The sequence below is a fragment of the Anguilla anguilla genome, chromosome 10 (assembly GCF_013347855.1).
Source record: "Anguilla anguilla isolate fAngAng1 chromosome 10, fAngAng1.pri, whole genome shotgun sequence".
Lineage (NCBI taxonomy): Eukaryota > Metazoa > Chordata > Actinopteri > Anguilliformes > Anguillidae > Anguilla > Anguilla anguilla.
Genome location: NC_049210.1, coordinates 16,111,162 through 16,134,658, shown reverse-complemented (window position 1 = coordinate 16,134,658; position 23,497 = coordinate 16,111,162). Strand labels below are relative to the sequence as shown.

The window sequence follows — 23,497 nt, the reverse complement described above, 5'->3', positions numbered from 1 at the left end:
TTGATAAAACTAACTTAAATATTTATTTTTTTACTGTGGTCATTCTGTGGTTGAGACATACATGTTGCTGATTAAGCCTGTTCTACTGATGAGGGGAAATTATGGATGTGTTTGGGAATTCAAAACTGGGAGATAAATCTGGGATAAAAAGTATGTTGAAAAAATTTATTTCAGCTGTGTGAGAGATAGAGACATGTAGAATTAAAAAAAAGAAGTGGATGGGAGATCAGTTTTATGTGTTTATGTTAAAGGGGTGACTCCATAGATGGATTTTTATATGGTTCTTGATGATTTCTTGCAGGTGACCAGTCAGGATAAGACCCCAGCAGTCATCAGGAAAGCCATGGTCAAACATAACCTTGACCGTGAGCGACCGGAGGACTACGAGCTCCTGCAGAAGATCTCAGAGGAAAAAGGTCAGTCACAGAAAATCTCATTTACTGGAATGACACAGTTGTCCATATTACGGTTCTCAGTTTTTCTTTCCATGTACTGTACATTGCACAGTATATCAATACGGATTATTGTATTATTATATTACACAAATATTGGTGTCTGTCATTCCACCCAGCCAAGCTTCACGGTTTCACTGCTCAGTTATTAAGTAGTGCATTTTTCTGTGCCCTTTGCAGAACTGAAGATTCCAGACAACGCCAATGTGTTCTACGCCATGAACTCTTCTGCCAACTACGACTTTGTGCTGAAGAAGCGGGGGTTCCCCAAAGCGGGGCGCACCAAGCACGTGGCCAGCTCCACCCTGCCCCGCATGAAGCAGAAGGGCCTCAAAATCGCTAAAGGCATCTTCTGAAATACCCCCCACGTCACCACCCAAATCGGCAACAACCCCTACGGAACCCGCCCAGTCCCCCTGGTTTCACCGAAACCCTCTGCTTCTGCAGAGGAGGTCCTCTTAAGTTGGTGCTGAAAAACACCCAGAATGCAGTGGCCTTGCGTCTGACCGTGCAGTGGCCTCACTTGTGATTGTGCAGAGAAAAGCAGCGACACAGACTGTGGCACTTAATTGTTACTGTAGCAAGGTTGGAAGCTGGCTTTGTTTTCCGCACCAGTTCGCCTTCCCGGACAGAACCCAAGGTCCATGGAGCCCGGGAATTTGGAGTCCAACTGGGGTGAGGGATGACCTCACCATGCCAGGGGAAAGAGATGCCAATCCGGTCCCCTCGGTGTGGCTCAGCAGCAAAGTGTGCTGCTTCTGCTGGAGCACTGTCCAGAGTGACAGAGAATGGAGTCAGAGCCTTACTAAAGAGGGCATTATAAATGCAACGGTGGCAGGTCCCTGGGGCGTCGGCAGGGCCTGCCTCCTCTGAAGCTTTTCTTTGCCTTGAACTCTTCAGTAGAGAGAAGGTGTGGAGATTCACCTGTTTTCTAACACTAAACTTTTTATAATTCTAAGCCTGAATACTGCCACTTCAAACTCCAACCCCCCCTCTCGCCACACTTAAACATTCATGGTCAACATAATTTCATGAAGACAGACAGACCCAGGGGGTGGAGGGGAGTCAGTCCAGTTCTAGTTCAGAGTCATGCATGTGTCTGGTTCATGACCACTACAGCAAGAGAAGTTGGAGCAATGCACCAAGGTCTCTGGTCCACACATCTGTGAACTGATGTCACTTCCTGTGGCCCTGTGCGTTTATCCTGGGTGGGGAAAAACACAGACCCACGTTCTCGACTTTTTTCGAGGATTTTTTTCTTCGTGAAGGATATGAATGATGAAACAAATGACTGAACAAATGACTGAAATGTGTCCAGTTACACAGAAAGACATTCAGTAACTAAAATAATTAACCATTGCTCTTTTATTATTACTGCTATAATCATTGGTATTGTTTTTTGCTACTTTCTACTCAAGTGGTGCTAAAAAACATTGGATAGACAGCAGGCTCAGAGTTAAGCCCTGATGTCTCCTAACTTTGGATTTTGGGTGGCAGAAAGTTGTGCGCACACTAGAGACAGAGTGGCTCTCCTGTGAGTGCAGCCTGTGGCTGGAGAAGCAGATGGCTGTTGGAGATTCAATGATGACAGTTACTGCAGGCATCGCGGGAGACTTGCCTTCTCCCAAAAGAAGCCCTTTCATGTAGGAAGGGCCTTTGGACGAGGCCTGCGTTCTCCATGCTAACCATCCAATAGCTTTCAGGCTACCGGCCGTCAACAGGAGCTGTTTGATGGATCTCCGCAGCAGTCAGGCTCCAGTCACGTCGCCTGCACGAGGAGAGCGTGCCTTTTTCCTCCCGTGATGGAAGCGGCCTGCCTGACCCCAAATGCACTTGAAGCATCTGTGTGACTGTAAACGCAGGCAGTTGGAAGAGGGATACGGAGGGGGGCGGGACAAAAAATGAGCTGCAGGCTGTGAAATGGGTGTGCAATTCCATGTGCTGTGGTGATGCTAATGTAAAGCCTTTTTTAATGTCAGTACAGAATGAATGAAAAGTCTACTGACATGACACCCCCTCCCCCATTCCACCTCTGCTTTTGTTCCCCAATATATTTGGCACTGTGAATGCCAAATCACTTGGCTGGCCTACACTGCCCTCTACTCTCCTTGGCTCTGTCAAGTGATTAAGGCCGAATTTCAAATGGGTGACACGTGTGCACGAACACGCAGACACACGCACGCACACTCAGCAGTTTCCAACTGTCCAATCCCTAGAGAGGCTGCCAAAGCCAGTGCAAGGGAGAGATATCTGAAAGGAGAGAAGCGTTCAGATGTATGGAAATTCATAAAGTTGTCCTGAACTTATTTGAGCAAATGAAGGATTTTAGATGATTGGACGCATAGTACTGATGATGGTATGAAAGATGTGGAAAGCGGGGTGTGAGAGAGTTAGATTTACGAGGGTCAGCTGATGGTGTTCAGGGAAGGAAGAGAGCGAGAGCGAGAGAGAGAGAGTGAGTGAGTAAAACAGAGAGAGAAACTCCCACATCATGTGCCTAAATCATACAGCCCACTTGTTGTCCAGGAAGCCGGGTACACAGTGGGTATTGCCAGGTTTACTCTACGTGTGCCAAAGACCAGGGAGGGTCTGGGGGTGGGGGAGGGGGGTGAGGGGGGTGATGCTACTGAAGGGGGAACAAGGAGCCAGGAAAGCTCACGAGTTCACAAGTTCCCCCTTCAAGCAGACCGTGACACTGTTCTCCCACCTGGATGTGTCTCTATCAGACACCGTTTCCTTTACTTCACTTTTAGACAGGGCAACTGGCCCTAAGCACTTACACCTCTGACAGTAAGACAGAGTATGTCTCTTTAAAAAAAAAAAAAAAAAATAAACAGTTCAATACTGCCGTTGCGCTTTGCTTCTGCAGACAAATCTTAAAGTCGGAGCCTTTTCAGGTGTGCAGCTGTTCATTCTGCATCTGTGTGGCCTATTACCATCCTGTGCTCTGTGCTCCTGTGTCTATCAGGACAGCTGAAAGGACCATGCAGTTGTTGGCAACTCTGTGTTTGCAGGGGGATTTTGAGTGAGCTGAGGTTAGATGTCATGACCTCTCTCGACACGTATAACAGCCCAGGACCATTCAGAAAAAAATTATAATAATTTGCCTTTGTGTAATTTCTCCTTGGAGCACTCATAGGTTTTCAGTTGCTTCACGTTAAAATAGATAGCAACTTCGCACACAAGTGGTTAGTGACCCAATAGTGATTTAACACAGCTCACATATTTTTCTCTGTGTCTCAGCCTTCACCAAAGATTTTGTGGAAGCATGGGCTCACCCTCTAAGATCTGTTTAAAAGCATTTCACCTTTTCATCACACAGGCACACACACAGGAGACCCAGCTGGCCCAGGAACATTTCCATTTCTCTTTTCTTGCAAACACTTACCTTAAATCTGGTGCCATTACATTCTTCAGCTACAATAAAAGTAAATACTTTTCTAGACAACAGCATTGACATTGTTACGGATTGCAAATTGTTTTTTTTGTTGTTTTTTTCTATATTCAGTATTTTGTTTTATATTTTATATAACAAAAGACCATGATGGAATGCCCTTTGGATTTTTTTGTTTGTTTCCTGGCTTTATTTATTGATTTGTATATAGTGTTGTTGTGTAGCATTGTACATTTTTTCCTTTCATAATGTAATTAGAAATTAATATATATATGTACATATAAACACTAAGTTTATAACAGTAAGTATGGGTTCGCCTGTCTCTTCAGTCCCTCTTGCTTTGAGTTCTCCCTGCCAGTTTTGTGTCTTTTGTATTATGGAGTGATTGGATATCATTTCCCTCAAAGCACTGTTAATGATATTGGAGATGAACCCATCTAATAAATCCTACAACGTAGTAAAGTAATGTGTCTGCATCTTGTTTGTACAGTACCAATGAATGCCAGCATATTTTTAAAGAACTAGTCTATCAGTCAATCAAATAATCAATCAACCCTTCTTATGTCAGTTTGTCAGACTTCACTGGTGATATTACAGGAGGATGCAGTAGAAGAATAGCATGTACAACACTGATCATAAACATATGTAAAGCATAAAGAAATATTACAGATATGTTAAAGCCAGCACTTTTTACAATACAGTATTATACAAGTCATCTCTGTGACCGACCTGTTTCATTATATACATAACATAATTCATTTTTATTGTCACCAGACTTATATTTTATAAAATGCAGTGCTAGATGACCAATGTGTGCCAAGGCCTACAGGTCAGCAGGAACTGGCACTCATTGTGTTGGCACAGAAGTCATCTTCTTTCCATGTCTCTACATCCACTGTGCTCTAGAACTTTCTATCTCATTCTGAGGACAGGAGCATTGAGAGGAAAAAAGAACAAGCTAATTGTAATTTCAGATGAAAATTATTGGAAGTCAGGCACAGGCAGTAATATGTAGTTAAAGTTTCATGTTACATTACAGGCATTTAGCAGATGCTCTTATCCAAAGCGACTCACACAACTTTTTACATAGCATTTACATTTGTATCCAGTTATACAGCTGGATGTATACTGAAGCAATGCAGGTCAAGTACCTTGCTCAAAGGTATAATGGCAGTGTCCTAGTGGGGAATCGAACCTATGACCTTTAGGTCCCATGTTACAGTGAAGGTTTGATTTTTTTCTTAGCATAAGCATAACAGCCGTGGTGAGATAATTCTAAGATAGCTGTAATTTAGTGGCACAGGTCATATGAATAGGTGGTATGTGCAAATTTTCTCATGGAGATTTTTCGGAACAGGAAAACACAGAAAATGCTGTCATTATAGAGCAATACCACAAGGAGGTGCTATGCTTTATAGAAAACATGACCAGATGTTGATGTAAACAGTAAAGGTAGTTACCACGGCTGCATTACAGTTGACTCCAGTCTGAAATAACATCCCAAGTGCATCCTGCAACTAAACAGAAATGTCATGTTTCAAAAAGACTTACAAATGCTTCTTGCTGTTGTGTCATGCAGTGCTGTTTTTTTTCAAGGAATTGGTTGCTTTGTGTTGGTAATTTTTATGTTTATACCTTCACCTTTACATGTTTCCTTTCCCATTCACATAATTATTAAATGGATCATGCTTAATCTGTGCATAAAAATCTGTGACTATATCCACTGCGTCAGAAATGACATGCAGAAGAACTTCCTTGATTTCCCTGGCAATCTTGCCAGAAATTTCTAATAACCTAAATGTACCACTAGAGGGCATTGCATGGGTCTTCATGGCTCTTAGCGCTGCAGGAACTAGAACCCAATTTTTTTGTTCTTTATTTAGGATTCTTTTTTCCGCTCTTTGTTCCTCCTTTGCTTTCAGATAACTTTTAGCTTGCAATAGACAGGCTTTTCAGATTTGGTAGGCTTGTTTGGATGGGTGTAAAATATTGTGCAATTAGCCACCTTAAGGCATTGAAGTGTACATAAAATTTCTAACAAAACATCAAAACAAAATGTTGTGAAAAACAAAAATCCCCCTGGACTGGACTTCATGACCATCTGAGAGTCCCCACCTTTCCCTACTCTGTAGTCTCTGGTTCCAATTTGTACCACATGATGGTAATAAAAACTGCCATTCCACAGACTCAAAACACTTTTCACAAGCCAGTGGAATGTAAATGGGTGACATCATTGTCACTTTGATCCATATTTTTACAGTCTATGATTCCAACTCACATCCAGACTCTAACCCTAATGTATTAGTCCAGTCAATCCACTCAGTGGTGCACTAAAACTCCGTATTTAAAAAATATTCAGAAATTCTCTAAAAATACCTGGTCCGTTGTAGTGTTCAAACCAGCAACAGTAATTAACTTCACAGCTTAGGACACATATGCCCTAAGGTTGGCAGCCATTTTGAATATACAGTGCAGTCTGTATTTGGACAGTGACACAGTTTTTGTTGTTTTGACTCTGTACTCCAGTAAAAATGAAACAATGAACATGAGGTTGAAGTGCAGCAATTTGAGGGTACTTGCTTCCATATCAGATGATTCCTGCAGACATATTTCTACATAATTCCCCCGTTTTAGGGAACCCGAGGTAATTGGATAAATGAGCATAATCTTAAATAAAGTTGTCATATTTAGTTCTCGTTGCAGATTATTTGCATTTGATGACTGCCTGAAGTCTGCACGCGATATGAGATAACCAGACACTGATGCCGTGCCAGGCCTGTACTACAGCCATCTTCTGTTCCTGTCTGTTATGAGGGCTTTCAGCATTCAGTCTTGTCTTCAGCAAGTGAAGCACAGGCTCAGACGTATTAAGTTTTGGTGACTGACTCGGCCAATCAAGAACATTCGACTTTTTAGCCTTGAAAAACACAATGGACTTTGTGGGGCTTCCGCAGTCATAATGGACTTCTCAGGGCTTTTGCGCTTTGCTTTCCAGTCTGCCGACGACTAAATTGTATACGCCCTCTTTGTGCTTTAGCGCATGTGTACTTTTTATTGTGGTTGCGCATGTGCATTACAATTCGCTTTGTTATTGCAGCTAAGATGGCGTTAAGCAAAACATTTGGACAAAAACCGGTGAAATTTCAACTAGAAGAAGATGGAGATTTTTACATGATTGGCTCAGAGGTTTGTACTTTCTTGTGTAAAAAATCACGCTATCCGATGGTCTGTTTTTGCTATTTGGGCAAGTTATGTCTGAATAAGAGTTCAACGAAACGTTGACTTAACTGCTAGCCGCCTTCCTTGTGCTCTCGTGTCGATTGAATGAACACTGGTCGTTGTTGGTTGTCACGTAGATTTTGCTCGTTGGCTATCAGCGTGCTCATCATACATCAGTTAATTATATGTAATATGCGATTTGTTGTATCATAGCAGGCAGATGTATCAGAAACGTAACGGTAAATTCGTCAGTGCTAGCTAACTAGTGGGTGTATCTTAATAGCAATGTGAAATAGCCCCAAGTATAGCATTGCTTAGCTATATAAACAAGCTGGCAATTGTTAGGCGACGACTGGGACTAATGAAAAATAATGTGGTCGTTTGACAACTAGCTACCTTAGTCTACACGTCGTTAGTACTTACAGGTCAGATCTATGTGTAACCCTGGCACAGCAGGCTGAAGTTTGCCGCGCAACTAAATGATGCATCAGCGTGCAAGAGGAGCCCTGAAACGTTTTTGGGCATTGTCTAACCATTGTATTTAGGCCTCGTTAGCATCGCTGCCCTGCTGGTTTGCTACCCACTTTTGTTAATCTCTGCGAAGTAGTCTGACTTGACTGAATAAGGAAAAGTTAACGTCCGGGAAATACTGAAGACGTTAGCTGTGGGGCGGCGAGCTTCTGCGTGTACTGTGTATGCTACAGTACTTAGTTAGTAAACGTCAAACCTAAGTATACATAAACATGAACCATGGGCCATAATTTTGTTTACTGATATTAATATTTGTTGGCCTGATTCATTTCCAGGTTACTAACATTTAAAAATGTCGGCCAGGTACGGGCATAATACTGACAAAAGCGATCAACACATGTCAAATTGATTTTTTTAAATGTATTTTTGGAAGGAAGTATACAAAACCCTAGTTCTCAACAATGAATTATACTTGAATACATGATAAGCAAGAGGTCGATACGTCTTTGCAGTCAGTTATCACATTTCCCCTCCCCAGTAATGTATCCAGTAATTAAGCACAGATGATGATTGACAGCAAGGTACCCAGGACAGTTTTATAGTGTGCGCAGTAAGAGAACAGGAAGTAGACATAAAAGATAAAAAAAAATAAAAGCTTTATGGTGCCTGCACAGAAATGATTAAATAAGACTAATCGTAAAAATCAAATAGTTTGTAGCTGTGTAGGCTTATAAAAAATGAAGGACTAAAACAAATTAACTCAAATGAAATGAAATAAAAATAAATGGGTTAAACTCAATTTAATTGTGGCCAGCTGTTCTCTGCCATTCTTTCGCGGTGCTTACTTTAAACATGTACATATAGTAAGAGACACATCTTTCTCCATCAACAGAGTTGGTTGGAATGGGCAAGTATAAATTTCCATCTGCACAATATCTGGAATGTTTTTTTTGTCTGTGTTCTGGGACTATTGATTGTGAATTCAGAACTGAACTTGAAATTCTGGAATCTAGTGGTAGTTTTGTCTTGTTTTACGGTCAAGCCTGACCCTTGCTCTATCGCTTCCCCTAGAAATGCTGACTGTGTAACACAATTTTCTGCTTTAGACATTGCTTGAATGCCTTTGTGACTACTCTTATGAATTTGTCAGCTTTTGGGGAAATTTCTAGCCCAAATGTCACTTGCACATGTCACGATGTGTGCGTTCATGTTAAGTGAACTGCATTTGTCATCAAACCTATGCAGGTTTTATTGTGTGGTACACAGTATAAGAAGAAAAATGTTTAAATTTAATGTCATTGATTTCCCTTGCAGAACAAATGAAAGTGCAGAACACAATTGTATGTGTCTCCTGACTCATCTGTGATTGTCCTTTCTTTATGCAAGTGCAGCATGTATTCTGCCAAAGTTGTTTTTGGGGAACATCCGCGCACTTTCTTAAGTGCACAACTGTGGTCTTGGAAAGCCGGTCTGTGTGCTGGTTTTGATTCCAAACAATTACCTTAGTTCTAGTTTTCTGGCAGCTCTATAAGATATACTAGTTCACTTGTGTACAGTACATGAGCACAGTAAAAGGATATACTTGCGGTCTGTGGCTGTAGCTAATACGAATGTCAGATCAAGATAGGTCTGAGCTAATTAAATAATTAAGAGCAGAAGTTGGCACAGAATCCTGAAATGGATCGGCCCTTGTTGTGCACCCCCTGGGCTTACAGGATTGTCAGCCGTTTCATGTGGAATGTTTGCACTGAAAAATACTGTTGAATCTCAGATGACATCTGTCTGCTGCTTTATTTCCCCACTGATAGATGATGCCCCCTCATCGTTTGTTTCAGACCATGATTGATGTTTTTTGTCTGCAATGCTCTTCTACTATTGTTTAGATAAACCAGTGTCACTATTCATGAGACTCATTGCTTCCTCATTGGCTCATTTCTGTTCTTGATAATGTCTTTCAGGTAGGCAACTACCTGCGCATGTTCCGCGGCTCCTTGTACAAGAGGTACCCATCACTCTGGAGGCGATTGGCCTCTGTGGAAGAGCGGAAGAAAATTGTAGCGTCATCTCACGGTGAGCGTCAAATCTTGATTTTTGATGTCAAAACTGATTTTTAACGTGACATTTTAATTTAATTTTTAATTGGTGCGAACATCAGGTACCACAGTAAGCAGTAAAATCTAGTGGTTATGTACAAGGTAAATATAATCCACAAATAATCTGCTTTTGGGCAGCAGTGTCTTCAGTGTTTTCTTTGTGTTAGATCATGGTTACACAACTTTAGCCACCAGTGTGACATTGCTGAAGGCGTCAGAAGTGGAGGAGATCTTCGAAGGGAACGATGAGAAGTACAAAGCCGTCTCCATCAGTACCGAGCCCCCGGCCTACCTCAGGTAATGCACAAATGCAGTTGAAAATTTTCAGCTACCCTTGGATTTGAAGTTTTGGAGAAGGGCAGTGCGAGCACACAGCACCAAATTCAGATCTGATCATTACTACACATATTTTATATTCAGAGTAGGTATTCAGGCCATGTATTACTTCTATCCTCCATGCTTGTTTACAAGGCTCTGGTTGGGTAAAGGAGATCCCAGTGTGTATTTTGACAGGGTTATTAAAATATTGGTGTAGGGTTAAAATAGACTATAACTTACCCATTTAATACCATCCAAATCCTTACATTTATTTTAACTCTGCCATGAAAACTCTGTATTAAAATTATTGACTGTTCTAGAGCTATGTGCACTGTTGTGCTTGGTATATATGTTGTCTTTGACCTTGTTCATCATGGATATTCATAAAGCCAGAAATGCAGAACATTGAGGTGCAACAATGGTAGAAATAAACATTTATATTCAGTTCATGTATACAATGTCTGCTTCTTTATGTTTCGAGTAATTGGGTTCTTACCCTATCCTGAAAAACTGTACAGCTTTATATGGTTGTGATAGATTGAACTATCAGCATTGTGCCCCCTTCTTTATCACATATATCATACTGTATATGTAATATTGTAAGTTTTCTGTGGGCTTGATATTGGCAGTTGGACTTGTTCTTCTTTTCCATTTTGTACATAGGGAGCAGAAGGCAAAGAGAAACAGCCAATGGGTCCCCACCCTGCCCAACAGCTCCCATCATCTGGATGCTGTGCCCTGCTCCACGACCATCAACCGCAACCGTATGGGCCGCGACAAGAAGAGGACCTTCCCCCTCTGGTGAGACGCACTGCCACACATACTTAAGCACATACAGACCGACTTTTGCAAAGGCAGATCACACAAACACACACAGCAGTATGACCGTGACATGTAGAGGACTGTCTTTTTATGATGGGTCCTGGGGGCCTGACAACTATCCACACTGATGCATCACATGCCAAGAAGGATTGCCTTTGTCCATTCACTTACTACTTTAGTTGGTTGGTATTTAAAGGGACAATATAATGACAAAAATAAACTATTTTTAAAGCAAGACGAGCTCTTTACAGACTGGCTCAACAGAGTTCCCTCCAATGCAGGCGTATTATTATACATTTTTTGTTTGTTCCCTGTTAATTCATGGTCAACACTTTCTTTGGTCAACACAGTTTTTTTGTATGCATGTTTTTGTGGAGCGGTTGATAATTCCCATCCCAAATGCAGCTTTGACGACCACGATCCCGCTGTGATCCATGAGAACGCCACCCAGCCCGAGGTGCTGGTCCCGATCCGGCTGGACATGGAGATAGATGGACAAAAGCTCAGGGACGCCTTCACGTGGAACATGAACGGTAGCATCACACTCTTCGCCGCTGTGCTGGGAACCAGCCCCACCCCCAGCTTAGCATCACAAGGCCGTACGGCTGAGACATCACAGGTTTGCGGCCGGTCTGTCGCTAGCCCGGCGGTGACCTTGTGCTCTCGCCCCTCCAGAGAAACTCATGACGCCCGAGATGTTTGCGGAGATCCTGTGCGATGACCTGGACCTGAACCCTCTGACCTTTGTTCCCGCCATTGCCTCCGCCATCCGGCAGCAGATTGAGTCCTACCCAACAGACAGCATTCTTGAGGAGCAGACAGACCAGAGGGTCATTATCAAGGTGCGTTGTTGCCAGGGTCAAGTCTCTGTGGCGAATTGAATCGTGAGTGTGTTTGTATGGATGGACATGTGACGTTGATTCCTGAATCATGGGGCATTATGGTCATGTGACCAGACCTGGGTTCATTGGGTGGTTCGTTATGAAGCTTACAAAAGCTGTTTCTGCTTACAAGCCATGTTAATTTCTTTGATGTGCTGTTTTGATTTAGGCTTTCAATAACTGCAGTTCCGTAAACAAATATTTTAAAGTATCTTATTTCAGGAACAATGTTTTTACAGGCAAAAATGGAATGGAATGTCTCTTGCTGGTTTATGAATGATAGTTGGGTGGTGGGGGGGGCGTCTGTCTGCCTGCAGGTTGTGCTTTTGGCCTGCCCCACTCTTTTCATAATTAAATTGTTCTTAAATATGGTTCAGACCTTAAGGTAGCTTCCTTGGTTTAAAAAAACAGACATTTGTGTACCTGAATTGTGTACCTTTTGTTGGACTCTCTGTCTTTCCTGCCCTTGCAGCTGAACATCCACGTGGGGAACATCTCCCTGGTGGACCAGTTTGAGTGGGACATGTCGGAGAAGGAGAACTCCCCGGAGAAGTTTGCCCTGAAGCTGTGCTCCGAGCTGGGCCTGGGGGGCGAGTTTGTCACCACCATCGCCTACAGCATCCGCGGGCAGCTCAGCTGGCACCAGAGGACGTACGCCTTCAGGTATTTCAAATAAATAAAAATGTAAAAAATCCCCACTGGGCAAGCTTGAACTTTCACCCATTCAAGTGCCTTTGACCCCTATATACCCTGGAATGTAGGGCTTAACGTGAGGACATGCATGCATGCACACTGAGCACAGGGACCATGAACACAGGGCAGGGACTGCAGCCTAGACAAAATAAGAGCAGTTTTCGATGACTCACCAGGTTGGCTTCTCAAACACAAGGATTTGAGCTTTGTTCCAACCGACACATTTATTAAAGCTTTATCCTGTTTTCACCGTACACAGATAAGGACCCCCTTCTTAAAATCAATATTTAACCATGTTTTTTCTCCGAGAGCTGACGTCCTACATATGGTAGTGTTTTTCCAATTCTGACCTGCTTTTTTATTTTTGCTGTTTTAGAATGTATTAACTGTAATTGAATATTTCTTTGCAGTTTCAAAGGTGCAAACAGTACATTGTGTTTTTTTCATTTTGCATTGACTGGAAAGCGCATGTTGTCTGCAGTTTGTGCTGTGCATTTCCATCCACACACCCCCCCCCCCCTTCATTTTAATATTTCAGTGTGACACTTACAGAATGTTATTTCTTCACATCACCTATTCCATGCAAAGGCAGATTTTGAATGCTGTTTGTTTTCCCTTATTGGTTTAAAAAATTCAGTGCCTTGCCTTTCTAAGAATCTAATTGTTCCTTTCCTTGCTGTCTGTTCCAATAGGTCTGATTTCAGGTCAATATACTTGATTGCATTTCTTGAACCCCAAGCTTAAACCCCTCCTGAGTTCTCTCTTCATGTCCTGGGAAGCTGAGTACTTTACATTTTTCCATGTGATGTTGCAGGGCCAGTCCCTAAATGTAATAATTGTCTGTGTACGTTTCTGTTTTTGACTGAATCAGGAGAACCAAGACATATTCCACTCTAAAATTTTCTCTGTGTGCAGACGGGGGTGGGGGGGGGGGTGTCTAGAACAATTAAGTGAAATGTAGGTCTAATGAACAGCTTTTCTGTGTTCTCCTGGAGCCTTTGCTCAGTCTCAGTTCTCAACTCTACCCAAGTTGGATTGCTGTGTTAAAATCTGCCCACTGGTTCACACAGAAGGGAATTCAACTTTTGTAACATTTTGTAACACATGGAATGTTCTTGGTTTTATTTAACATTTTTTTTAAAGAGACCGCCTTTGCCTTGCATGCACTTTCCAGATTAGTCCTGGAGTCAGAGGGCATGTAAACAGTTCTCTTAAGAGCAGAGCAGTGTGGTGGGAGAGTTAAAACCAGTGCACAGATCTATTTACATTGTCTAATACAGTGGAAATCACAAGTTGGTTGAATGACCAGCAGTGCCCAAAATACCGTCATTTGTTATAAGAATATACAACATTCGTTCTAATGGTTTTTTTTGCCTTGGTAACACAAGCTTGCTGACTTAACATTCTTTTCCCTTGTTCTCCTTTGTGGTTGCCTGTACAAAATGTCATGTGACCATTGGGGTTGCTTGTGTTCTGCTCTGACTGTGTGTTGTGGTGATTTGTCTGTAGTGAGAACCCACTGCCCACTGTGGAGATCGCCATCCGGAATACTGGCGACGCTGACCAGTGGTGTCCCCTACTGGAGACACTGACAGACGCAGAGATGGAGAAGAAGATTCGGGACCAGGACAGGAACACCAGGTGGGTGACTCAATACTTTAGTAATAACAATAATAAATAAATATAACCAATAATAAATATGTTATAAAAGTATATAAACGTAATGAAAGTTTAATAGTTTATTTAAAGCATTGAACTCAAGCATACTATAGCAGGCTTCTGGGCAAATTTTTAGAGTCAGTATTGTAAATAACCCCCTAGAAACAGTGGCAGTATCTGAGTGGCGAAGGAACGTGTGTAATCTTACCTGGTGCTATTGGAACGGGATTCATTTAATGTTATCTCTGTTATCTGACTCCAGAATAGCGTTTTAACTATTCCCCTGTGCCAACAGTCGTGCATCGAAGGAGGAGACTGCAAGTGATCGGCCAGTAGTGTGGCTCTATACGAATCGCTATCTATTGTGGTAGATGCGGACGTGCCTCAGTGCATTGAGCCAAAGTCTGCCTCTCCTGTTACTAGAGAGATGTTTAATGTTTGTTTGCTTTAACATTTCAGGCGCATGAGACGACTTGCAAACACAGCCCCAGCCTGGTAAAGAAAAAAAAGTGAACAGAAATGAAGAAAGTTAAAGGTTTTGGCCAGTTTTTGGACATTTGGGATTTTCTTATAAAAATAGACTGTTTGGGACCTGCTGCAATGCTGCAAACTGACTCCGCTGAAAAACAGACAGACCTGAGGCATTCCACTGGGCAGCTGGGACGCCTTGCTCTGCAGTCTCTTCCAGCAGGGCTCAAAAGTGGGCCTGCTACCTCAATCACCTCTGTACTCTGTACTGCTAATCACTCCCATAGACCTTCTGTGCACTTAGGAGATGGTCAGCTAACTGTTAATATTCATAGCTGAAGAGTGCAGGGTCAAAGACATAGCATCCATACCACGTGTCGCAACGCAGAAGGCAGTGGAACCTCCCTAGAATCAGCCAGTGCAGAAATCAGAAGAAACACGCAGGCTAAACATCTTGATTGTGTATAGAACATCTGTGGCTCCCAGCCCTGCCCTGCATTCAGACTGGTGCCCTAGTTTTGACTCCCCCATGCAAAGTTTTGAGTGCTGTGTAGAAGAATACTGTTATATTGTGCTGTCATGTTTTTTTTTTGTTTTGTTTTGTTTTTTGTGCCCCGTACACTTTTAGTAAGTGATTACCATGTTCTTTTTAAAATATATATATAATAAATTCCATGCTTAATATTTGCCTCATCCATACATTCCCCTTTAGTTGAGATTTCCGCCTGAAACATCTTTCAGATATTTAGGAAAGGTATCAGTTTTAATTGGCTGAACAAATCTGGGCTGAAGCTAGGTGGTTACAACATGGAAGGGTATTTACTGCAGTAAAGAACTAACAATGGGTTGGAGATACTGCCCTCTCAACCGGAGTTCTGGAGTTTGAATAAGGCCAAACATCAACTGCTGAATTTGTTGAGCAGATTTCAGAGTAAAACTGACTAGTTCAAGAAAGAAACCAGTGAAACCAGTGTCAGCATTGCTGTTGTAAGAAATCGTACTCGTGGTGGCAGGGTTTTTTTTTGGACATTGAAGCTGTAGAACTTTTTATCTGTGTGTCCCGGTTTTTCTTCCCTTTCACCATCTCGTTTTTTGTTGTCACTGGCATGGTAAGCGCTTTCTATTTTGGTAACGATGCTTTGGCTACAAAGACAGCGAGAGTGCAGTGCTGACTCTGCATTTTCTCCTGGGAACAGAATTTCAGGCAGTCGGCACATTTATGAATGAGTCTGGGCGGCAACACACCACACAAGTCTTTCTGAACTCCAGTACTGGGTCACACTGATGTATGCTGGATATAATCCTCCTTTCTGTTTATTAGGAGTGATTGAGCTGAGCACATCTCTGTATCAGATCTGATAGGTCTTGCAAACTGGGTTGTTGGCCATGCTTTTGTGCACCTTTAAAGATAATACTTGATAATACTACCCTGTTTAATTTTTATAAATGACCTCAGTCGGAAAAAGCCCATAACCTTTAATGATTGCCTCCACTAAAAAACATTTTTTTAATGGTTAACTCCTCTTGGAAGCATGACTTTCACTATACAGATTGATATAGTGCGTAGGGTGCGTTTTTCATATTTCTCCACTGTAAACTGACAGCTTCTCCATACTTACCTGAAATCTGAGTGGGAAACATGCACATACCAGCAAAATTTGTGATGTCACAAATATGTCAAACCTATCATGGTCCACTATGCAAAGATATAAAAGTTACAGGAGAGCAATATGGCAAACAAACCTTAGTGCACAGAAAGCTGACTCGTTGGTGACCTTGTTGACAGTTGATGTGTTGAACATGGCAGACTGCAGTTTTAGAATACAATCCCTGGGTAGGAGCTTCGTTCTACTCGTTACCAAAGCATGCCGTTCTAAAACAAAAATGGGTGGAATTGGTTTATTTTTAAAAATTGTGTGTATGTACCTGACAGCATGTAGTGGACATTTTACAGATGACTGCTTCCAGAACCTCATGCAGAAGTCGATGAGTTTTGCGAAGAAATTGAGGCCGTGCCTACTATACATACCAGGACCGCACAGCAGCAAGTGTTGCAATTTGCATATCCATAGATTCAGGAATTCTCAATGAGGGTAAAGGTGTAGAGAACCTACTAAGCCATTTTCAGTTGTTTATTGAACATTTTGGGAGGAAAAACCATAATAAACAAATTATTATTCAATATAGAATGTTTTTTAAGGTTTTAAAATACATCTGGAGGGGTATTTTACCATGAACTACGGATTCAGGTCAAACCCATATTTATATTCAGTTAACAGCTCAATGAAGCCTAATTAATACTGACAGCCCAGTTGGAAGGGAAAGCAGCATGTCTGCTGATTGCTCAGCCTCCAACACAAGGGCTGGGACTTCAATAACCAGACAGATAAGGTCTGTCAGCCAGGGGGACATACAGTATCCAATGTACTGTAGGGTTTATATAATATCACTATCACTAGTTGGCCACCCCAATTTCACACTCCTGTGGACTGAAAGTTCCATCTATGTTATCAATTGCTCAAATTTATTTCATTAAGTAACTATAAAAAGCCAATCTCCTAAAAAAATTTTTTAAGTATTTGGAAATAAAACAATGAGAAAAGTGCATTTTCCTGCCATTGTTGCTTTGCTTTGCTTTGCTTTGCTTTGATCAGTAGTTGCATTATTTAACTTTGATCTAACTACTGATGTGTCAGCACAAAAAAAAAAATGAAAAACAAATGAATGACCAGCCATCAAATGTGGATTTGTGACATTTGAAAAGCTATTCAGAACCACACCCATGTAGTTACAGCAACAAAATGAACCTACAAAGGAATGGAAAACAATTTTTGACTGTCCCCTGGGCAATATATTATGGCATTAGTCATTTGTCTTTTCACGTGTCTGCCTTGATACAAATAATTTAACAGCAGTACAGTGGGGATTATAGAACTCACTAGTTCTGCTTGAGGACCTTGGGTAAAAGATGGGGGTTGGGCTGTTGAGGAGATGACCCGTCCACTCAAAGCAACCCACAATGCACACGAATGCGATGAAGACAACCGTCCATGCTCTCCAGACTCTTCTGGGCCGCAGGCGTCCTACCGATGCTGCTCGTCAGGGTCCTGGGGTTCATTTTGGTGGTCGTGTCTCTCGTCCTGACCCGGATGGAGCTCCTCTTCATCGCTGGCCCCCTGCCAGGACTCCCCCGCCTGATCCTCTGGGAGAGGGGAGTAAGCCGGGTCCTCCTCTGGAGTGTCAAAGAGGGCTCTCCTATTGGACAGAGAATGACCATTCCCATTTCAGCACCCCACTCCCCGGAGTCTAGGAGGTGGCAACAACACCACTGATTGGACTTGTTAATAACAAGTGTTTAAACAATGGGAAATTGTTTCAAGTTAAAATTTTGATGCAATGCACCTGTGGGGCTGATGAGAGATGGTTAATTCTCATCTCATAACTTGCTGAAAATTTATATTGTGCTTTACAGAGAAGTTCCAAACACACCATGGTCCATTGTCACTATCATCTCTGACTCATTCTCACAGCAGCAGTCTGATGGCTATCACAGTTGGAGCCTCATAACAGGTGAATTCCCCAGTACTTACAAAACACCTGGAGTCATTAGAAGCTTCCTCCCACCCGGCTGGTTTGGGAAGATATCTTCTAAAAAGAAGTACATGTGCCCCACACCAATGCCTATTGGGGAAGAATTAATTAGCAAACTGTAAGGCGTTCAGCACGATTGCTTTTTCTCTAAATTTTAAGTAGGACAGAAAGCAGTTTAGACAAGTATTCATGTTCTGGCCTGTGAAATCTATATGATTTTTTTTTTGTAAGTAACGGTTTGTAGTATACTTATTTTTTCTGTACCTTTTAGTTTTTGTTTTTTAGTTGTGGATGATGGCAGTCAAAATATTATCTGTGCATAAAGCAAGCTACATATTTTAATTCAAGGTAAAATGTTATCAGTACTGCCATCCAAGTCAAATAAAGCAAAAATGTGTTAACACTTTGTTAGCAAAAAAGAATTTTTCAGTACATCAAACATTTCCTGAAACTACCCCAAAGTATATAATTTGCTGAGCAGGTAAGTGACAGGTACATCATTTAAAGACAGCCCTGTCTACCTACATCTTGAATATATGACCCATGCCTCCACCCTCTTCCTTTTTATCAGTACTACATGTATACTGGGTGCTAGTTACCCAAGTGCTGCAACAAAGGGAAGCCTTCTGGTTATATGGACAAGGCAGATGAGTAATGGGGACTGTCAGCCTGCATGTCAGAAAACCTGGTAGTTATGGTTCGGAAGATGACAAAGAATTGCTGGGTGTGTGATGATATACTCACAAAAGCTCCACTGAGATGACACTAAAACAGACAGATGCTGAGAACCACCTGCTTGACAAAGGTCAGACAACACATTGGGCACCCCCTCTATATACCATGAGCCATGAAGGTTATGGGTGCCCGATGTGTTACAGCTTCTCCCCTCAGGCAGATGTTATAGGGTATAGATGCAGGCTAAATAGAGCATAAGCATTCATTTATTCTCCAATCAATCCAGCTCTTCAATAGATAACCAGGAACAGTTTCAACACACATGGGCTGACAAGTATGTTGTTTATTGTGTTATTGTTGACGTGCACAATGTATTGTGCATATTACTCATGTCGCTATCCCTGTCTATTCAGAAAATGTATTTAAGCACTTGATCACCTGATTTTTTTCTGTACATAAAAGATCTTTTTGGGATGACAAAGTACTCACCTAAGAGGTCAATAACAATGGAGTTGCCTAGCAACAGTGAGAATCCCATGAGAACCCAGGGCAGGAAGGGTGCCTGGAAGTTGAGCAGGCCAAAAAAGTTCATTCGAACGTAGGGGTTTCGCCGGCTCCACACATACACCAGCATGATGGTAAACGCCTGACCCAGGAAAAACAAATTGGCAAAGAGGCCGAAGAGCTGAGGACCTTCCAGTCAAGGAAGCAGCACGCAGAGACGTGTGCCCTATGTTCTGAGTTGGATGCTGGCGTAAAAACACTCTATGCAGAGGTTCAGGCCACAACCATCCATGGGCCACACAATTAAAATTTTATTCATTTATTTTTTAAAGTGGTGAATTTAGGTTGGGGCACTGTGGGACCACAGCAACAATCTTGTTTGGGGCCACCAGAACCCTAGGGCTGGCTCTGCCTACGGCTAAGCTAGTGCAATGCAGTAGTATAGAATGTTAATACACAAAAATGTAACAACTGTGCTCATTCAAAATTAGGTCAGATATTCTCCAAGCAAGTTCACATTCAAGCAATTTCTGTAATGAGATAAATAGACAATGTGCATTAACAAACTGTATAAATATGCCCTTTGAAAACAGCTCACCAACTTATGAACAAGTCAGGATGGTACCCCTCAACAATTCTTAGCATGTTGGACAGACTGGCTACACACAGGAGCTGAGCACGGGAACACGGTAAAAAAAGATTATGAAACCAAATGCACTTGAGTCGAAAGGATACGGTCATGAGCACCCCGCCAAACAGAAACATGAAGACAAAGTCTGCAGTCCGACCCCGGAAAGACCCCTCCTCCAGCATGCGGCAGTATCGATATCTGCTCTGTCAAGGAACAACAACAACAACAAAAAAAACACATACACAGCTGCAGAGGAGAAAATAAGCTGTTATGCAAATTGACCATGGTGGGGTGAGGGTGGATGTTACTGTAGGGTGAATTTGCAAAATACATATGAGCTGCCACTGTGTTTGTTACAATTTTCCAAGCAATTTCTTGCCAAGTGAAACAAGCTACCCACTGGAGACAGTTGATTGAGTTCTTCAGAAAAAGAAATCACAACAAATGCTCAAATTAACTGCTAATAAAATGACAAGGATACAGAAAAATCATGTTGAACATGAAACTGAATCCAAGCGGGCCGAAAAAGAGGAAGTTGGTTACCAGGCGCCATATCTATTTAAACAAGAGATAAAGCAGATAGATACATAACTTGCATTAGTATGTACTCTTTTACACCATTTATGTGGAAAGCAAAGAAGTTCTGAGTCACTTTAAAAAATATATTTTTTCTTCTTACCTGGTATCTTTTTATAATCAGGTCAGGATTGAAATATAGCTGAAAAGGGGTGATTAACTCCAGCTGCTAAGAACACAAAATATTAACTGATATACGTCATAAACGCTCAAATAAAGGCACTTGATTATTCAGCAGATATTAAATTTGAACTGAATGAAAATGTTATTCAATGTTCAGCTATACACATAGAATAAAATACACATTTTTCGATTTTAAAATGAATATATTTTCATTTTAGATTCAGGTTCATCATCGAGCAGTATGGTACTTCCCTCATGCCAAAGGAGAACAGAAAGAAAAGTTTTAAAAGCACTATAACAATTTGCAGTCCCAATGTAATTTATAGATTCTTGCCAAATCACTCTATAATACATTTACTTAGAAACAGCCTTGTCCAAGGTCATTTATAACATGTAGAACTTTCAATATACACTTACCAAATAAAATTATACATAAGGAATTATAAACTGAACGGAATGTGGTAGTGTACCTTGCACAGGAGCGCTGGTGCATGCCAAAACAGTAACACTCATCTCCCATCTCTAACCTCTTCCCCACACATTTGCTCCAGCTTTGCGCTATTGGTCACTGTCCAGCTAGTGGCTTCCAGTTCATATTCAGCTTTTCCGAGTACATCAGTCGTAGGGTCGTGAAAATAGATATTCCTTTTTTATGAAGGCCCCTTTATTTTATTTTTTGAGCGATTCTCCTAATCTGAGTTCAAATCAGGTTGCATGTGCATTTTAATGTATGCAGGGGAACAGATGGATTATTTAAGATTGCGTCAACTACATATAAAGTTATCTAACGGTATAGCTACACGGCTGCATTTATTACATTGCACCCTGAACTGCTATTTAAACTCGTTCTCATGTATTAGCTAGTTCACTGTTAGTATTTCTTGCAGATTGCTTACCACCGCGGCAGTGGTGAGAACACAGGCTGTTGTATACGCTCTGGTGACGGCAGGAATCTGTAGATATTCTTGGGTGAAACTGTTAGCCATGGTGATCCTTTTAGTTTTATTTTTGTTTATGCTTTCAATAACATTCGCGGCAAGCGCAGAGGATTTCCGCGGCCCCTTTAAATCCCATCCGACACACCACCGTCATTTCAACAGCAGAAACGCCCACATACATTCTAGCCAGTAAGATATCGCAAAATGATTGGAGTCCGTAGAACAGATGGATCTTGAAAATAGAAACCAATGTGAAGATATAGATCTGCATTGAAATGGTCCTATCCGTGTTCACTCCTGGAACTGTCACGAAGCACCAAGTGTACCTAAGGTGCGGTTACGTGTTACATCTAACCAATCGTTATAAAAGTTTGATAAGTGATTTGAGGGTAAATTACACGAATCAGAAGGCTAGCGCGTAGTTAGTAATCTCCACGTGGACGTAGCTACGTAGATGTAAGCCTACAGTTTATGATATAAGACAGACACATTGCGATGTATTTGTTACGTGAACCAATCGCAAATCGGCACGGACAGCTCCGTTGAACCAATCGACGTGCTATTTTTTGTAAAAGCGCTATATTCGGTTGATCGGTGACATCGCAGGCTCGATGTTCGACAATTTCAAACAAACGTATAATGGAAATCGTATGTCAAGCCCTTTTAACATTTAATATTGCTTTGACTATGCATATGCATTTTGACTAGACGTAATAACAATGTGATCAGGCAGAATGATATGGTAAGCCCTTTTAACATTTAATAGCTTCGCTTGACTATCCGTAATTACATTTTAGATATCTATAAATACATTTAGACTTGTTGTAATTATAATGTGACTGGTCAGAATGATAATTCAAGATATCTGCAAATATATTTTGACCAGTCAATAAAATGTATATGTAATGTTTTGCAAACCAGGTGTGATCAATTTTGGTTGAAGAAATGGGGGTGGCTGTTCTCGAAAAAAATGTAAGAAAATATGGCAGCTTTATTCAACTTGTTTTTGATATCAAGAATGAAATTTTACTAGTAGCCTACTCGATCAATCGATTTACTAGTCGTCTTCGTCCCTGCTCTTATCTATGGTCACGAGCTACAGGTAGTGACCGAAAGAGATTGCGAATACAAGCGGCCGAAATGGGGTTTCTCCATAGGGTGGCAGGGCTTAATCTCCTTGATAGGGTGAGGAGCTCAACTGTCCGGGATTGTTAATTGTTCGACTCTCCCGAGGTTATCATAGAATCATTTTTCTGTGTTTTTTCCCTTTTGGTGCGTGGTCCTTTAAAAATGTAACGCATGTTCATTTACATTAGAACTACTTGAATTTCAATTCTTGATATCAAGAATTACAATTTTAATTTGTGCAAATGTAATTCTTGATATCAAAAATTCTTATTTTGACTGGTTGAAATTGAATAGTTGATATCAAAAATTCTAATTATTACTAGTCATACATGAATTACAGGTATCTGTAATGTGAATCCGGTCATGCTATTAAATGTTAAAAAGCCTTGACATAGGAATCATTCTTGGTGACATTGTACAGTTCTGATTTCTACAATGGCACAGCTGGGAAATCCAGTCATGAAAGACTGTAGTGATTGAAGGCACAATATTTCTTAAGAGCACAGCTAATGGTTACTGTAGACTTTCTGTACAAAGGTTCTCCGTCGGTTCACCCCAAGTTGCTGTAAACATTTTGCAGGTTATTTGGAGAAAAAATAACAATAGTTCAGAAGAATTGTTTTATTTGTATCAAAATATTGAACAGAATTTATACATTTGTATTTACATAGTAAATATGATATTTGGGTTAAAACAATCGGAAAAAACTAATGATTATGTTAAGATACGTGTCTAAGCGGATATTTGAATAAAATAACAGCATTTGGGTGCTGTACATATTTGTGTTATTTCCAATTCAACAGCCAATTAGTCCCAGTGCTAGCAAAGACAGTGCAGAGTAATGTGACTTGTACAGAAGCC

At 41.3% G+C, this 23,497-nt stretch overlaps 3 protein-coding genes across 11 annotated transcripts in view; 2 read left to right on the top strand and 1 right to left on the bottom strand.

Moving 5' to 3' along the window:
* The window catches only part of LOC118237553 (ral guanine nucleotide dissociation stimulator-like), a 66,689-nt gene extending 62,381 nt beyond the window's left edge, over positions 1 to 4,308 (top strand). For all 5 annotated transcript variants that reach the window (XM_035436418.1, XM_035436417.1, XM_035436416.1 and 2 more), the window contains 2 exons: positions 302 to 416; positions 633 to 4,308. In XM_035436418.1, the coding sequence (XP_035292309.1) occupies positions 302 to 416; positions 633 to 808 (291 nt within the window). In that variant the 3' untranslated portion in view covers positions 809 to 4,308. The remainder of the gene's footprint in view (positions 1 to 301; positions 417 to 632) is intronic.
* Positions 4,309 to 6,882: 2,574 nt separating this feature from the next.
* LOC118206270 (SWI/SNF-related matrix-associated actin-dependent regulator of chromatin subfamily B member 1-A) lies at positions 6,883 to 15,152 on the top strand. Of its 4 annotated transcripts, none has more exons than XM_035378718.1 (10): positions 6,883 to 7,032; positions 9,495 to 9,606; positions 9,818 to 9,926; positions 10,611 to 10,748; positions 11,175 to 11,302; positions 11,445 to 11,611; positions 12,123 to 12,313; positions 13,036 to 13,047; positions 13,853 to 13,984; positions 14,462 to 15,152. In XM_035378718.1, exons 1-10 carry the CDS (start codon positions 6,913 to 6,915, stop codon positions 14,499 to 14,501), a joined length of 1,149 nt encoding a protein of 382 aa, XP_035234609.1. In that variant the 5' UTR covers positions 6,883 to 6,912; the 3' UTR covers positions 14,502 to 15,152. The 4 variants fall into 4 exon arrangements, with proteins under 4 accessions (XP_035234609.1, XP_035234606.1, XP_035234610.1 ...); XM_035378715.1 differs by having other exon boundaries at positions 9,797 to 9,926; XM_035378719.1 differs by lacking the exon at positions 13,036 to 13,047.
* A 1,420-nt stretch (positions 15,153 to 16,572) lies between these two features.
* On the bottom strand, positions 16,573 to 21,943 carry derl3 (derlin 3). 2 transcript variants are annotated; one of them, XM_035378721.1, is made up of 7 exons: positions 21,467 to 21,943; positions 20,551 to 20,613; positions 20,353 to 20,426; positions 19,976 to 20,069; positions 19,226 to 19,421; positions 18,061 to 18,151; positions 16,573 to 17,725 (listed from the first exon to the last, which is right to left on the bottom strand). In XM_035378721.1, exons 1-7 carry the CDS (start codon positions 21,554 to 21,556, stop codon positions 17,554 to 17,556), a joined length of 780 nt encoding a protein of 259 aa, XP_035234612.1. In that variant the 5' UTR covers positions 21,557 to 21,943; the 3' UTR covers positions 16,573 to 17,553. The 2 variants fall into 2 exon arrangements, with proteins under 2 accessions (XP_035234612.1, XP_035234611.1); XM_035378720.1 differs by having other exon boundaries at positions 20,551 to 20,616; positions 21,467 to 21,941.
* Between the last annotated feature and the right edge of the window lie 1,554 nt (positions 21,944 to 23,497).